The sequence below is a fragment of the Bos mutus genome, chromosome 13 (assembly GCF_027580195.1).
Source record: "Bos mutus isolate GX-2022 chromosome 13, NWIPB_WYAK_1.1, whole genome shotgun sequence".
Taxonomy (NCBI): domain Eukaryota; kingdom Metazoa; phylum Chordata; class Mammalia; order Artiodactyla; family Bovidae; genus Bos; species Bos mutus.
Window position 1 is genome coordinate 45608626 of NC_091629.1, and position 16979 is coordinate 45625604.

Below are 16979 nucleotides of genomic sequence, written 5' to 3' on the forward strand. Positions count from 1 at the left end.
TTATTTCCCCCCCAGTAAGAGGGCCTCATGCTAACAAAAGACAATATGATACTGTGTCCGTGGAGCCATATAACACAGCCTTTCTAAAGTCCAGAGTTAACAACATGTGACCACTGGCTCTGGAGCCCTGTGAGAGAGAATGTTCCTCAGGTTCACCCAAAATAAGACCCCGAAGCAGCTGTCAGGGCCTGCGTCAGAGCTTCAGGCATCGTTGTGGGAGAGGCGGCCCAGGAAAGGATGGAGAGGGGACGGGGTGCAGGTGACTCATAACCGGGTGGCCACCCACAGGCTCCCTCAGCCGTTGAGCAGAGAGGAGGAAGCTTGAAAGAGTTTGTTCTGGGGTTCAGACGGCTCTCTTGGGACTTTGAACATCAGGCTCCCCTCCCCTGTGTCTGCCCCCCCCACACACACCCCATTGCCTGTCTCCAAGTGGAGCCACCAAGGGCAAACCTACAGACTGCTTTAGTCAGTTCAGTTCAGTCACTCAGTTGTGTCCGACTCTTGGCGACCACTTGGGGAGGCATATCTGAGGGCTTGAGGGTCCTTCCCTTTTTCCTGTTGCCATAGAAACTGGAAGCCCCCCTTCCCAGTACCATTTGAGATTCTTCCTGACACTGTTCCCCATCTCCAGAGCGGGGAGACCATCTCCAGAAGAAAAGCAGGGAGTCTGGTTTCCTCATAGCCTCCAACAACCCTGACGTCCTGTTTCTCTTTGTATCTCTGCCTCAGATATTCTCCCAGGAGTACATCAACCTCTTGCTGTCCATGTATTTCTTCGTGCTGGGAATCCTGGCCCTGTCCCACACCATCAGGTCAGAAGGCATCTCTGCGACCTTTGAAGCAGCTTTCTCAAGAGCCAGTACAGGGTCTCGGATGAGAACATGACCTTTGGCGTCATTCAGAGCCAGGTTTGAGTCCTGGCTGTAAAAACCCAAGGGAACTTTTCCCCTGTGTTATACCGTGGGTGACCCTGCACAAGAACCGGAGCCTCTCTGGGCCCCGGTTTCTTTCCAAGGAAGGATAAGACTGTCCGGTGGGCGTTGGCCACCACAGTTGTTAGGGAAATTATCTGTGAACAGTAGTGTCGTGGTAGTTGTCACAGTACTGAAATGAGTGATGCCGGTGCCACCTGCTGCGTGTGGTGGCTGCTGCGCACGCGCTAAGCTGGCTTCTCACTTGTGGTCTCAGCTCATAAGAGAGCAAGGCAGTATTGAGAGAAGTTAGGAGCACAGGCTCTGGAATTTGACTACCTGACTTGGAATCCAGACTCTGCCACTTAATAGCCCTGTGACTTTGGGCAGGTTACTTAATCTCTCTGTCCTCAATTTCCTCACCTGAATGTGAAGGAAAATGATCATACCTTTCTCATTGGTCACATAGAAACTTTTAGGACAGTATCTGACACTCGGTGTGTTCAGTAGCTGTTAGCCGTTGTTGTAATCATTGTAATCTGTTGCTTTTAATCCTGTGACACATTCAGAAATTGAAGCTCAGAGAGGTTAAGAAATTTGCTAGGATGATACAGCTGATAAGCAGCAGAACAAAGATTCAAATCTAAGTTTCTGTGGCCGCAGAGCCCATCCTCTTTTCACTGCCACCCTGTTCAGATCGTCACGTGCTGTGTCAGTTCAGTGGGGGTTGAAGGAACTAAACCAGGAGTCCTCAGGTGGGGCTGCTTACCCAACAGGAGTGGTGTCCCCAGCCCATCCCCTGGCTGTGACTGCACGAGCACCCCAACCTGCTTCCATCTGGCCCCTTGAAGAGGTACAGCCTCAGGCTGACAACCATGGAGGTGGTCAGCAGACCAGGAAAAGTTCCCGGAAGTCAGGAACGCAATTTGAACTCGGCTCCGAAGGGCAGGAAACCTGGAAGAGGGTGTAGGAGGGAGAGGCCGGGCCGGGAGCCAGAAGGTCTGTGCACATTGTAGGTGCAGTCAGAGAGGAAGAGCGGGATCCTCAGGGAAGCCCTGGGAGTGGGCGGAGCTTGGCCTGGTTCCTCGAGGCAGGATCTGGGAGTCAAGAATGTGGGCCCAAGAGACAGTCAGACCTGGAACCAAGGCTCAAGTTACTCAAGCTCTCTGAGCATCAGTTTCTTCACCTGTGAAATGGAGATACGGGGAGTACCTCCTTGGAGGGGCGTGGGAAGGTTCAAGTCAGCATGTCTGTGACATGCCCAGAGCAAGGGGGTATGTCCAGATTCCACCGAGAGTGAGAGCAACTGGCTCGAGTTCACACAGACATATGGGACCGAGGTCAGTGTTGTCTTCAACTTCACCCACCTTCACCCACAAGGCCGTGTTCTAGGGCCACACCCCAGCCCCCCAATCCTTGTGGAGATCCAGACTGATGAGCCCAGCAAGACAGTGGCAGACCTAGTCACCCTTCCCCAGTGAACAGACCTCTTCTCTCCTGGTGGACCAAGTGAGGGAGGTCATTTCCCATGCTGGTTGTGCCAGTAACTCAGTTGTGTCCAGCTCTGCGACCCCTGAACTGTAGCCCACCAGGTTCCTCTATCCATGGGGATTCTCCAGGACAGAATGCTGGAGTGGGTTGCTGTGCCCTCCTCCAGGGGATCTTCCTGACCTGGGTTTGATCCCATGTTGCAGGTGGATTCTTTACCGTCTGAGCACCAGGGAAGCTCAAGAATACTGGAGTGGGTACCCTATCCCTTCTCCAGTAGATCTTCCCAACCCAGGAATTGGACCAGGGTCTGCTGCATTGCAGGCGGATTCTTTACCAGCTGACCTACCAGGGAATCCCATGCTGGTTAGGAGCTCCCCAGTTCTAGCGCATCCCACCCTCCTCAGCATCTGCAAGAGTCGTTAGCACAGCCCAAGCACTGCCTTAGCATGAAAAAATATATTTTGTTTGACCAGGTGCTGAGGAGTTGATTATTTCACTTTATTTCAACAGTCCTGCAAGAGAGATCACCAGCCACTGCCCAGCAGGCTATTTTGAACCTGTGTCATTTTGACACCCCAGATCTTTCTTTTTTCCTTTTAGGACAGTAACTGAGAAACATTGTCCAAAATTTCTCATGGATTAACCAAGAAAGAGTTGTCTGTCTTTTAACTAGTTCATAGTTTTTATTGATAGAAATTATCAGCAGAAAATAGAACCGAAGCCACTAAAACTGCACATGGTAAAATTTGTCAGTGACTGTCATTTTCTTGAGACGATTTAGAGCACACAGTGTGACTTGGGAAGGTGAGACCTTGTGAAAATGATGACTGGCCGTGGGCATAACGGGTACTCACCATTCAGGGTCCAAGCTATCCTCTGAAACAGAAATTGATACAGACTGAAAAACTGGGATGAATGGGATTAAAGAAAGCCTTACTATAAAATGTACAGGGAAAAGAACTGAATCAGATAAAAATAATGTTAGCAGAAAAGGGGGAGGGCATAATTTAATTCTGCTATTTAGATAGTTGATCTAAGAATTAAGTTTACCTTCCTTTGATCGAATGGAGTTTTCTTAAGCATTTTCTCCTAGAAGTCTACAGTACTGTTAAAATTTTGGTTAGTTGTTTGTATGTATCCCCAAACGTAGACCTTCCTCAGAATCCAAACAAGGACTGCAGGTTCAAGACAGGAAAACTGAGGCTCAGAGAGTGTCACAGCCTTCAGGAGCAGAGTGGTTTTGAGCACGGGTCTAACTGTGCAGCCACGTATTTTTTGTAGTTTTGGCGAAAATGAAGGAGAAAAGGAGCTTAAAGATGGGGCCTGGGCACGCGCTCTCCGATGGGCCTGTAGTCTCCTGAGGACAGCCAGAGGAGGGTTCTGTCTGCTGAGAGGCTGTGGGGGCTGAGCCCCAAGCCAGGGAGTCCAGGCGGCGGTGTTTGTGGGATTCCTTCCACTTCCCCAGCTGCCGTGAGCCTCCCAGGGAAGAAACCACAGCCTGGAGTGTTACAGCAAAGTGAGGGCCCACAGCCTGCCTTCACCCTCTACAGCCACCAAGACTCATGCCTGTGCCAGTACCCTTCCTGCCAAGGGAACCGTGCAGCTTATTTTTACCACCTCTGAGCTCATATCCCACCTAGCTGACCTTTAGAGGATAAGGTCCCTAAGACCACGATCTGCAACCCCAGGAGGGAGAGGCCACACACCAGTTTGCCCTTTGCCTTCACCCCCAGGGGAGAAGGGCAGCAGGATGTGGTTTCCCAGCAGAAAGCAGTGACCTTTAGGCTTGACGTGAGCCATCAAGGGCTGGAAGGAGTGAGTCTCTGCCTGCTACAAAAACCTGCATTCAGCAAGCATTTACCAGCTGCCTCTCAGGACCCTTGCCCTTAAGGCAAGCTCACACCAGCCAGGTTGCTTGTCTCTTGCCCCATATTATCCAGCAGCCCCTCTTCTTGGGATAACAAAGACATCTGTCTAGAGACTTCATACTTGGAGTTGAAGCTGCAGTTAAGCTTACAGGGTGCCAAACATTCATGTAATCCTCTTAATAATCCAATGAGAAAGGTATTGTTACAGTGTTCCAAATGAGGAGACAGTTGCAGGAACAGTTAAGTAACTTTGCCAAGGTCACACAGCTCAATGGCAGAGCCAGGATTTGAATCCAGGAAACCTGGCTCCAGAGTCCATGCTCTCAACCCCTTTCCCTCTGCTTGTAGGGCTCCTAAGTTTAGCGCCTCAGGCCTTCTCTCTGCCTCTACACACACCCTCTGGCTTCATGCTCCTGAAACGTGATTCAGTGAACAGAGCTGAAACTGGCTTCCAGCCTCATCCCTCCCAGCTGCTGCCTCCCACCTGCTCAGAGCCTGTTTGTGGAAACCCACTCCCAATTGCATCTTGTATCAGTCGTGTCTACATAATCACAAAGCCTTGTCATCATTCATGTCATACCTCTGTAGACGGGAAGGGATTGGCTATGTGTTGAATGGAAACTTAAGGCCCAGAGATAGTTCTTAATCCACATTTTCTTCCTCCAAGCTCCAGGGTCTTAGAGAGCTCCCTTTTCCCTGCCTTTACCTCTGTGCCCTGGGTACCCCTTGGCCTGGGTCCATTTTCCTTTAGCTGGGAGCACCATTGTGGATTTGCCTGCCTCATCAGTCATCAGTCTGATCTGGTATTGCTGAATGCTTTCAAGTTCAACCACCTGCGATGATAGACATTGAGTACTTATGACCCCTGTTGAGGATCTAACGCTGGGCTAAACTTCTCCCTCTCCCCTACTTTCACAGCAGCTCTTTGAATCAGGTGGTATTATCCCCACATTCAGCAGAGAGACTGATGCACTGAAGTGAGCCCAGGGCCTCATGTGGCAGAGCAGGCATCAGGGCTGGGCCACCCCGGTTTGTGTCTGCTCCACGATACTGCTTAGTATCCAGACCCAGACTGAGCCAAAAGCCCTGGTTTTCTGTTCTGTTCTGAAGGCAATCCAAAAAAGAAAGTCTCTGCTCCCTGCCAGGCCAGGAAGTAGACCATGCTGAGTAATCAGAATGCTACCAGAGACGAGGCCAAGCCCATCCTGAGCCACAAACAGGCCCCATGGAAGGAGTGAATGTGAGCCCGCTCTCGCCCAAGGGGCTGTGATTCATCTCACTTATCAAGTCCAGCCGAGTTTGTAAAAATCACAGGCCTGGCAAATTATGGAGTGGGGTGACCATCAGGTCATCTGACTTAATAGATCTGGAAGGGAATCCAGGAGTATGCAGTCTTTTTTCTTCCCATGTTTAATTCCTTTTATTTGTATTACGAAACTGACAGCATGGTTATTACTCAAATTAGAGGTGACAATAATTCAGCTTATACTGTTTCCGCTTTATCTGTGTTGGCACAGTTTATATAATAGTTAAGGAATCATCCAGAAGGAATTGCTGCTTGCCAGCATCTCTAAGTGTTCTGGGAAACTGATAATTAAAGGAAATGGTCAAAACAAATCCCCTCAAGAAGAATACTAGTCAACTCAGGCTTGCTTCGGGTCTGCTAACTGCTAAAGTGTGCTAGATTTTTGCAGGATTTAAAAAACATATTAAAGTAGTTTCAGACACTTAGAAGGATTTTTTTGGGGGGGTTTGATCCCTGAGTCAGGAAGATCCCCTGGGGAAGGAAGTGGCAACCCACTCCAGTATTCTTGCCTGAAAAAATCCCGTGGACAGAGGAGCCTGGGGCAGCAGTCCAAAGGGTCGCAAAGAGTCACTGAGTTCCAAGCACACACACAAGAGGCTACCTGTGAAAGAGTGATTAGATAGCCATTTTAATGGGAAGTCTCCAGTAGCCTCAGAACACAAAGGAAACTGCAGCTTTGATTTGTCACACTGCACACACCTGGATTGCGCTTGAAATAAACAGACTTCTGAGAAATTGGGACAGAGGGTTTACCTTTTTGCTTCTAGAGTCAACAGCAAAACTCACGCCACCTCACCATCTACCTCTCTGCCTTGAGCCCAGGAGAAAGGGCTATGCATCTCATTTCCCTTATGAGTCTGCCCACAGTTTGTGCATCATGGCTTTACTGTGGACCAGGCTAGGTCCACTGCCTCTGGCTGGGCAGGGAGCTGGCAAGGATGTGGTTTATCTGGGGCTATTTGCAGTTAATGGTCCCCTCTCAGCTGCTGGCCTTCTAGCCGCCTCAGCAATATGGGCCCAGGCATTCTCACTCTAAAGAGTCAGATCTCACCGGGCTACTAGTCGGCCCCTTATTTCAGCTCTGCTGTCTGCCTAGACTCAGCGGGTCTCCTTGAAGAGTCAGGACTTACCCTATGCAGGCTTAAGCCAGAATATGCATTCTTGATGGGACTTTGATACAGATTGTGGATAAACCAGATTTTGGAATCCATTGCTGTCCTAAAAACTGTTTTATGTGAAAGTCTGCCTCTTTTGTGTTTCTTGGGTAATAACTAAGAAGCTAGGTTCAGGTCTCAAATCAGCTCAAGATACTGATTTCCCATGTAACCCTGGGCAGTCACTTGCCCTCTGAGGGCCTGTTTTCACATCTCTACAATGGGCACAATAACACCTACCTCTCAGGGCAGCTGTGAGGTTGTTGGGAGATAACAGCTTGTAAACAAATGTCTGGGGTTGTGGGACCCCCACAGGGGCTCTGTTTGCCAACCTGCTTTATCTTTCCTTTCAGCCCTCTCATGAATAAGTTTTTTCCAGCCAACTTCCCAAACCGACAGTACCAGCTGCTGTTCACACAGGGCTCTGGGGAGAACAAGGAAGGTCAGTGCTGCCGCCACCCCCTGCCTTGGCCGTACCTTGGATTTCTTCCTGCTCCCTCCCCTCCCCTTTGTCTCTCCGATACCAGGACTCCCCGGTACAGCGAGTGATGGGCAAGGTGGGCTCTGGGATGACATCCCCACTCTGCCGCTGGGTGCACACTGTTACCTCTCTGAGCTTTGGGGGGGTTTGTTGGGCTTTTTTGGTTTTGTTTTGTTTTTTCATCTGTAAAATGAGCATCATAATGTAGTACCTCCCTTATAAGCATGTTGTTAGGACTGTGAGTAAGTGATGAGTGGAAAGCATTCAGCACAGCGCCTGGCTCAGTAAACAGTAAACAGTCGGCTCCTGAAGCTATTTTTATCATGTCTGTTTTTAGTGTGATTACTTCCCTAGCTATGATTTGAAAAGGAGGTTCCATGGCTTTTGAAAAAAATGAAAGCCACAGGGAATTGGGGAAAGCCTGGGTCCTGTGAGTGAGTTAGGGTGTGGGTTTGACTGCTGTAACAGGATTATCAACAGCTTGGACAGGTGGAAGGTATTTCTCTTTTGTGTACAAGTCTGAGCTTGTGAATGTCATACTTGTTGGGGATGTGCCCAGCACACGCTGCCTTGTCCCTGGAGAGCAGCGATTTTATATGATTCCTTTGTGCATCTGTAGGCATCTGTGCCCAGTCAGTGACCATGGGGGTTTTCACCTGTCTTGTGCTCTGCTGCACTCGGGTCAGCGGGTCCAGGGTAGCACACCATTGCTTTGCAGGCTGTCCCAAAGGACGGAGAGGCAGCTGTTCCGCAGGCCCATTTAGCTGCAGGGGAAGCTGGAAAATGTGGCTGAGAGCTAGTTGGCCTCGTTTCCATCAGGGTATTGTCACCACAGAGGGGTGAACAACGGTTGGGGTCAACCAGCAGTCCACTACAGTCTGGAATCTGAAAGGAAAGCCTGCGCTCTGTAACCCTGGGCAGGCTCCACCACCTCTCTGGGCCTCCTCAGTAGGACACTCGGAGATGATGGAGAAGGGGTCTAACGTCAGGATGTCTGCCACAGGTTCCCCAACAGAGCAGGCTCAGGGCCTCCCGCTTGCCGCTTCTCCAGGCCTCTCTCTCTCACCTGCTTCCTCCTCTACTGGTGACACAGGGCTAACCAGCAACCTTCTTGACTCCTTTGGCAGCAGAGTAGAAAGATTCCTGAATGAACTGAGACCTTGCAAGGGCCTTGGGCTCAGTGCAGTCAGCATTGGTTGAGCACCCACTGTATGCAGGCTCTGTGCTGAGTGCTTTGTAAGGACCACCTCACTTGCTCCCCATGGCAGTCCTATCAGGGAGGTGCTGTGACCCCCATTTTTTTGTTTTGTGTTTATTTCTTTGGTCACACCTCTTGGCATGTGAACCTTCCCCAACCAGGGATCAAACCCACGCCCCCTGCAGTGGAAAGGTGGAGTCTTAACCCCTGGACCACCAGGGAAGCCCTGTGATCCCCTTGTTACAGATGAGGAAACTAAAACTCGAAGAGGGAGCCGCCTCCCCAGCTGGCTGCCCAGCTGCTAGTGCAGAGCGTGGGCTTCCAGCACCGTGGACCACCTCCCACTGACCCTGCGTCAGGCCTGGGTTCCCTCCGGGCCTCCATTCCCTCCTCTAGGAAATTGGAGCGTCTGGGGTTGGGGAGGGCTCCAGTGAGCACCCCCAGCCTGTGGGTCTCTGACGGAGCCCACAGCCATGCCCTCCTCCGTCCAGGGGCTGACAGGTGGGAGGGGCAGCCCCGCCCCGGGGAGTGGACTTACCCGGCCTCTCTGCCCAGAGATCATCAATTATGAGTTTGACACCAAGGACCTGGTGTGCCTGGGCCTGAGCAGCATCGTTGGTGTCTGGTACCTGCTGAGGAAGGTGAGTAGCCAGGGCCTAGGCAGTTGCGGGGGGTGCTGGAGCGCTGGAGGGGCAAGGTGGTGACCGGTGAGGTGGCCTCACTCTCTCCTTCCCCCAGCACTGGATTGCCAACAACCTCTTCGGCCTGGCCTTCTCCCTTAACGGGGTGGAGCTCCTGCACCTGAACAACGTCAGCACCGGCTGCATCCTGCTGGGCGGGCTCTTCATCTACGACATCTTCTGGGTGAGTCGGGCAGGGACGCGCGGGAGGTCCGGTGGAGGGCAGCCACCTTGACCTGCAGGTAAGGCCCTGGATCAGGTCCCTTCTGGGGCAGTGCCCTCGGCTGTGAAGTAGATGACAGAGCAGAGTCCCACCCCTGCTCACCGAGAGCTCACCTTTCTTTGCCCTGTGCCTGCCAGCCGTCCTCTCTCCCTCACAGTGAGCCCGGCAGGGGATTGCTTATCCCATGTCTCTCCAGCAAGCAAGTTGAGGCTCAGAACAGCTGAGGCAGGGGTGGTTAAAGCAGAAGAGTGGACACTGTTGAGCAAGACACTGACCGTAAGGACAGAGACTGTGCGCTGGGCTAAGGGACCTGCCACCCTTGCTGAGAGGCACCCCTGAATGAGTGGTGCTGGAGGACTTCCTCTCTTGGGAAGGACAGAGCCCTGACCTGACAGGATGCCCAGGCAGGGCATCAGAGATCCTTTCCTAACTCCTTGGACTTGCCCCTCATTGCTGTCCAGACAAGGAGCCCCAGGAAGTGTCCATTTAGCCATGTCGTTGGCTGCCTCATCTCAACTTTACATCTGCTCTGGAACCCTTCTTGGCTCCCTGTCCCTCTCCCGCCCATCGCAGGCAGCCCCTTGTTGAAAAGCCACGCACAGCCATTCCTTCCCATCTGCACACATTTCCCTCCAGACTCCTCTCTTCTCCTTTTAGGTATTTGGCACCAATGTGATGGTGACAGTGGCAAAGTCCTTTGAGGCACCAATAAAATGTAAGTGACCACCCCACCATGGGGAGCCTGTCTGCCCCCACCCTGGTGTCGCATTCCCGCATGGTCCCTGATTCAGTTAATACCCTCCCTCAGCTGTTTCTTCTCCAAGTTCCCTGGTGTCTAGGGCCTGGTTTCCTTCTCTTTGATTTGTCGGCTGTATTCCCACACAGCCATCCTCTGGCCACCTGGTCATAGAGAGCGGTGTCTAAAACAGCCTGTGGCAAGGCACGCGGGGCCTCCAGAGGAGGACACCCCCACATCAAGACCTGGAGCCCCCTCCCTGGATCCCTGTAACACATAACCAGCAGGTGTTGTCTGCCCCACTCCTCTCACACTTCCCTGGTTGTGTTCTTCAGTGTATCCATTGTTAGAAATATTAGAAACCTCACCTACAGACCTCTGTAATGTGGAAATGTTGTCCTTTCACTCGGCAACAAGCCCGGTGGCGGAGCATCTAGAGTTGGGTTTATGACCATCGGTGGCATCGCCAAGAGCCAGGGTCACCTCAGCCCTCCACCCCACCATTCTCAGCATGTTCAGGGGCAGAAAAGGGGAACTTTATGTCTCCCTTTCATCAGAGAGGGATGTTTTTTCCTGAATTCTCCCTGCAGCCTCTCTCATATTTCACAGGCCAGAATCAGGTCACAGGCCCAAGTTCATTGTTCCTCATCAGAGGGGGATGAGAAAAGCATGATGAGCTTGGGGTTTAAGCCTTAGACTATCAAGAACCACTCCCTGGCATTGCGAGACCCAAAGAGGAGGACGGAATCCATCAGACATGATGGAAGGAGGAAGGGGGATCCTGTTGGGCAGTCAGGATGGAGCCGGCCCCAAGAGCCAAGCAACAGCTGTGCTCCTCATGGTCTGACTCCACAGCTGCACACGGGTCCTCTCCGTGAGCCGGAGAGAGGCTCACGGTCACACGGCTGCTCCTAGATGCTGCACAGGGTCACGGCTCAGTGACCCCAGAGGAAAGTTCCTCCCAGCTTTGGCTTGGATGAACCCATGGGGCCTCTCCGGGCCCAGGAACTAGGTTCTCCCATTGGGAGTGGTACAGAGGACAGGGTCACCGCCTTCTGCAGTGCTTGGGGGCAGTGTTTTGAGTTGGCAGCCTCCCAGAACCAAGGGTGTAAGGTGAGGGCAGTCGTGCAGAGCAAGAGAACAGATGCTGGCCAAGCCAGAAGAGCAACTGTGCCTCACATGCTGTGATGGATGAACCCAGCCAACAGGTCAGGAAAGCTTTCCTGGGTCCCAAAGAATGCATATGCGTTTAGCAAGCGTGAAGGGGCAGTAGGGGCATTTGAAAGAGAGAACAGCTTCAGGCCAGCGCTGCAAGCAGAAGAATGCGTGAAAGGAGCAGAGAATCGGAGAAGGAGCATGGTGACTTTAGGGGAGCAGCAGAAAAGAGGCCAGATTTGAGGAAGCCGAGGATGGCATGTCAGGGAGCCCGGCTGCTGCCCAGTGGGCAGTGAATAAGCCATTGGAAGACTCTGGACAGGGAAATGACAGTCCCCTCTGGTTTCTGGTGTTTGGAATTGGGGATTTTGTCTTAGGGGGAAAGCTTGTTGCCCTCTACTGCTAGGAGTAGTCTAGCAGAGTGGTTAAGTGGACAGTTAGTGAAGTCAGAAAGTCTGGATTTGAATCCCATATTTGATACGTGCTGGCTGTGTGGCCTGAGTGGGGAGACTTCACCTCTGTAGGTTTCCAGATCTGCCACTCAGGATTGAATGATAGCAGGTTTAGGAGGCTCAGACAAGGAGGGCTGTAAATCGCTGTGACTGTATTCAAGGCAGGAAAAAGAGGACAGGGAAGGACTCTGTCCGATTCATTAGGGAAGCACAATCTTGGCCCAGAACCCACCCGTCTTACCTCTGTTTATATGCCATTGGCTGGAGCTGGGTCACATGACCACCCCTAGCTGAAGGGAAGTCAGGAATTCGGAGACCAGATTGTCCTGACTGTCTTAGCCTTATACCACGCTTGATTCATCACCTAGGAGGGCAGCCTCACACAGAAGCAGGACTGGGTTGGTAAAGACGTAACAGTTAAAGTTAACAGTGTGTTCAAATAACCTAATCTTCATCACAACACTATAGGGTCAGTTCGGTTGTTATACCCATTTTACAGGTGAGACAATTAAGGCCCAGAGTAGTTAAGTAAACTGTACAAAGTCACACAGCAGATCCAGGATTCAGACCCACACAGTCTGACCCTGAAGCCCACACATAACTGGTGAACTTCTGCTCCAAGGCTGTCTGGGTGAAATCCAGTTACAGCTGCCCCTTGCCATAACTGGACATACAGGGAGGCGTTTTCCTCAATCTGTATTTATCCAAACAAGTTGGCCAGCAGGATTTCTGAGTAAGGGGCTATAAGCAAGGGATTTGTAGGTATGTAGCCTCCTCCTCGACTGAAGTGACTTAGCAGCAGCAGCCTCCTCCTCATCAACAGGTACAGAAAGCCTGTAGCCCAAGCTCTTCCTTCTTCAGAACAAGGCTCTGTCCACATGTCCTGTGGTGAGATGGAAAGCCTATTAGATGCCAGCACTGTGTGGGCTCTTTCATCTTTTATATGCTGGGCTTTGGGGTCAGTCCCATTTAACCAAAGAGTTCTGGCTATTAAAAGGCATTGAAATTGTATGACATGTGAGTTATAGCTCAGTAAAGGCATTAAACCTTTAGCCTAGATGATTCTAGATTCTTCCTGCTCTAACTAGCTGTGATTCCAGATGGACACACCCCCCTTCAGCTCGTCAGCATCCTCTTGACTCCCCATTCCCATCCTCCCACCCAGCAACGCAAGTGTGTAAGTTCCATACACCAGAGATGGAGGCTAGGAGTGCATGAGCTGGCTCTCACCAGCTCCTCACATCCCTGCCTCCCCCTCCAGTGGTGTTTCCCCAGGACCTGCTGGAGAAGGGCCTGGAAGCGGACAACTTTGCCATGCTGGGACTCGGAGACATCGTCATTCCAGGTGACGGGGCCAGGGCAGGGGCCAAAGTGCAGGGGGTGGAAGGGGATTCCATGGAGAAGGAGTCGTCCTGTGCAACACAGTCTCACTCACCAGGAGAGGGAAGAAGGAAGGGTTAGGCTGTACGATTCCCCCATCATCACCTGCCCAGGGTTTGGTGAAGGGGGTCCACCTCAGCACACATGGAGCAGAGGCGTGGGCTGGACCCTCGGAGGAATGGTGGTGAGCAAGACTGCCCTCATGGAGCTTGGCTGGGTGAACAGACATTACTCGAGAGCTGCAGAAATAAATGTATATGACAGATTGAAATATAAGCACATTCAGTGGCAGTCTTAAAGGAATCTGGGCCCCTCACATTTGCACATACACACACCCTTCCCAGCGTTTACAGGTGACACAGGTGTGCTAGAACTGCCACAGTCTCCTTGGCCCCCCTCTCCCCAGTGCTGGGAGGACACCAGGGAGAGCACGCACTGTGCGTGGACACGGGGCACACAGCTGTGCTCCTGTGTCTGCAGTTTTAGCAGAGGGACCAGTGGCCTGCACCTGCCTGACCACACGACCTGGCCTCTGGGTCCATTATATGTGTGTGGGTGCTAGTCAGCACGCCTGTGGATATGGGCACAGGTACGCCTGTGTATGGGCCTGAGCATGGGCACGCATCCTGGGGGCCTGCAGCCCAAACTGCTGGTCAAGAAACTGGGCAAAGCTGAGCTGCCTCTCTCAGGGCAGCTAAAACGGCTGAGACTTGGATGCTGTGTGCCTGGAAGACCTAGGCCCGGTGACAGAGGTGCTGCGCACCCAAAGAGCATTCTTACTCCCTAGTCACAGAGGCTCGGGTCAGAGGGTTAGAAGCACCCCTGGTGTTTGCTTAAAAGAAGAAAGCTTGGAACAAATTAAAAGCCAGTTTGTTTTCCAGTGTGGGAAGTAATAGCCATCCTGCTAGTGAGCGGGAGTATACAGGCACTTCTCTGTGACACTTTCCTTTTATGATACGTATGGTGGTGAAGCAGAGGCTTTCTCTCTCGTAGCAGTGAGCAACCTGAGGCTCAGAGGTGAAGGGACTTAACGTAAATTCACACACTAGCCGGCAAGAGGGACAGGACTCAGACCAGGTCTATGTGACTGCAAAGAAAGGTGATGTTGTCAAAACTGCTTTTATGGCAGTAACAACCATAGTAAGATCACGATCCTGGAGCCGTCGTTTGTTAAGCACCTGGTGTTTGCCAAGCAGTATGCTCAGTGTTTTTTTATATATTATCTTTGCTACTTTTAGCAGCCCGATGAGGTAGAGAGTATTTCCATTTTGCTGATGAAGAAACTGAGGTTAAGAGAGACTTGCCTAAGAGGTCATGCATGGTCCTGAATCCAGGTGTCCCATAGCTTATGGTGCTGGGAGGCAGGGAAGAAGCCCCATCAGGGATGAAGTGTGTTCGGTTCGCCCTGCAGAGCAGGGTCTGTCCAGGCACCCACAGACTTCCCCAGGCGTCCTTGTTGGGCGGTGCTGGGCTCCAGGCCTGCACAGGACATCTCTGCATATCCACAAATGCCTGTATGTATCAGAAGTCTTCCAACAGTCACCGTTGGTGTGACAGTTGCATCCTCTCAGAGCCTCAGGGATAATCTTGAAGGAAGAATAGGTTGCGGGGTGTTATTTTAAGGATCAAATGCAGTATTATGAGTAGAAGAAGCTCTTGGGAGCTCTGACCTGTGGATTAGTTGAAGAGCAGTTGTAGAATTCAGCTGCCAGGGGCCACTGAATTCCTAGTTTTGTTTCCAGAAAGGCAGCATTTGTCTGTTCTCACCACCCACCAGCTCCCAGCTGTAGTCTTCGCTGGGGACTAAATCATTTTCTTCTTTGAAATGAATCACATGTTGCCAGTCGGTGCTTCTCATCAGCATAGAATGTTTGCTTCCTAAGAGCTTGCTCTCAACCAAATGAGGTTCAGCCCTGCTGTGTCTGAGCCCAAAGACAAGTCAGGGAGAGACACAGGGATGGCCATGTGTGTGCAACATACCGAGGCTGGACTGGGTGGCTGTGTCTCAGGGACTCAGGTTTCTGGGGATGACTAGGCCAGATTTCAAAGTGCAAATAGGAGTGCAGTGGGTGGACAGAGTTCACTGTCCCCACCTGAGCTCCTGCAGAGCCTCCTAGTGTCCGCTTCTGCGCTCTCCCACCCACCAAACAGCTGCCACATGGGTCTTTTTCGAAATCTTTTATGTTATTCTCCCGCTTAGAACACTTCCAGAAGTGTCCCCTTACTCCTAGAATAAAGACCCAACTCTTCTCGCCCCCACGGGGCCCTGCCTGGCAGATCCGGCCCCCAGCATCTCCTACTCTGGGCTGCAGCCTGTCCTGCCACACCTCCTGAGCTCTGTTTCCTCAAGACCTTTGCACATGGTCTTCCCTCTCCCTGGCAAGTGTCACTTCCTCAAAAAAGCCCTCTTTCCTCCCCACCCAGCACCCCCAGCTTGGGTCTCATCCCATGATAGACCTTGCCATGACACAGGAGCACCCTTTCACAGTTACAGTCTCACACTGGTCTTTGTTAACATTTGATCAGCATGCCCGCCCCAGGTTTTGCTCCCACTGTATTCCTACAGCATCTAGTGCCTAAGCATCCTGTAAATGTTTGGTTGCACCCCGGGTGGTACAGCAAATGGTGCTGTGAGGTGCCAGTCAGTGTGGTCCCAGGCCAAAACAGTCTACCTGGAACAGTTCTGCCACTTCCTCCCTCTTCCAGTGAGGCTCCCCCATTGTTCCAGGTGGACTGAAGGTAGAGAAACAGGATTTCTGCTGGCAGTTGGCAGTCTCAGCCACACCTTGTCCCCTGATGATTGCTCTGTGGCTGAGAATGGCAGGCTGGGACCCAGCTGTCAGTTGTATGCTTCTTCCCTATCTCCATCTAACCCTGGTTTTCTCCCCGCAGGAATCTTCATTGCCTTGCTGCTGCGTTTCGACATCAGGTAAGCCACTTAGGAACCCTAGTCCTCAGGTTCTACAAGTGAGGCCTTCCCTGACCCAGGCAGGAGATTCTCTAGGGCTCCTCCATTTGGAGGAGCCCAAAGAGGGTACCTCAGGTCACAGACCCTCCACCCAACAGCAGCCGGAACAATTCTGATTTTATCTGCATTGTACATTCTGAGATTCTAAGTGCCCAGAGAGCCTGGAGAGGGTGGGGAAGGTGTGACTCACAGGCTGAGGTGGAATCCCAGAAGGTCCTGGTGGCGCCCCTAGTGCTTTCTCACTGAGTGGTCTTGGCAAGGAAACTGACCTTTCCAGGCAAGGTTTCTCATCCTGAAGCTAGTGGTCGTTCCTGCCTGGGGCTGACGGGGACAGTGTGGAGGGAGTGCTGAGACCGGCTGGCCTCGGTGGCTCCCAGGGCATCCAGCAGCAGGTGCAGCCCTCATTGCCACCGACTTTTATCAGCCACGGGTCAGGTCTCCGTATCCCAGCTGCTCTCGCTGTTACCCACCCTCTCCTTACTCAGACATTCTTCAGTCCCTTGTAGAAAGTGAGCACAAGGGAGAGGGAAGGGGGCCAAGCTGAGCCACCACTTGAAACTCAGAAAAGGTTGCACCTTTTCAGGTGGGTGAATGCACCTGGGCAAAGCTGGGCCTGCCACCAGCAGGAGGCGCCCAGTCTTCCTAGAGGAGGGCTTTCTGCATGTATATGCTTAATTTTGAGCTGGTTTATGGACTATTCCTTAATCTCCTTATGTCCAGTAGTTGCAAAAACAGTAATAATGTTGAAAGTGGTAGTGAGAAACCCATTGCCAGCATCATGGAAGTCCAGGCTGCATGCAGAACCGAACTTTTCCGCTGCTCACATCACTCTGGGTTGTTTGGGTAGGGCCACTGTGGAGCCTTTGGAAGGGACCTGGCCGGTCTCTAAGTAGAAACACGTCTGTGCTGTGCTGGCTGCTCTACTGCTAGGTTTCCAGAGGTCATACAAAGAGAAACCTATAGGAGTCTCCAGGCC

At 51.9% G+C, this 16979-nt stretch overlaps 1 protein-coding gene across 10 annotated transcripts in view; it reads left to right on the plus strand.

The window, feature by feature from the left end:
* The window catches only part of HM13 (histocompatibility minor 13), a 39092-nt gene that overhangs the window by 12864 nt on the left and 9249 nt on the right, over window positions 1-16979 (plus strand). For 6 of the 10 annotated variants that reach the window (XR_011466576.1, XM_070381533.1, XM_070381531.1 and 3 more), the window contains 7 exons: window positions 730-812; window positions 7084-7172; window positions 8911-9050; window positions 9148-9273; window positions 9970-10027; window positions 12917-13000; window positions 15928-15964. Coding sequence is in view for 8 of the 10 variants with exons in the window: in XM_070381533.1 (XP_070237634.1) it covers window positions 730-812; window positions 7084-7172; window positions 8911-9050; window positions 9148-9273; window positions 9970-10027; window positions 12917-13000; window positions 15928-15964 (617 nt within the window). In the remaining 2 variants the exon portion in view is untranslated. The remainder of the gene's footprint in view (window positions 1-729; window positions 813-7083; window positions 7173-8910; window positions 9051-9147; window positions 9274-9969; window positions 10028-12916; window positions 13001-15927; window positions 15965-16979) is intronic. The other 4 variants (XR_011466577.1, XM_070381532.1, XM_005887918.3 and 1 more) reach the window with 1 other exon arrangement.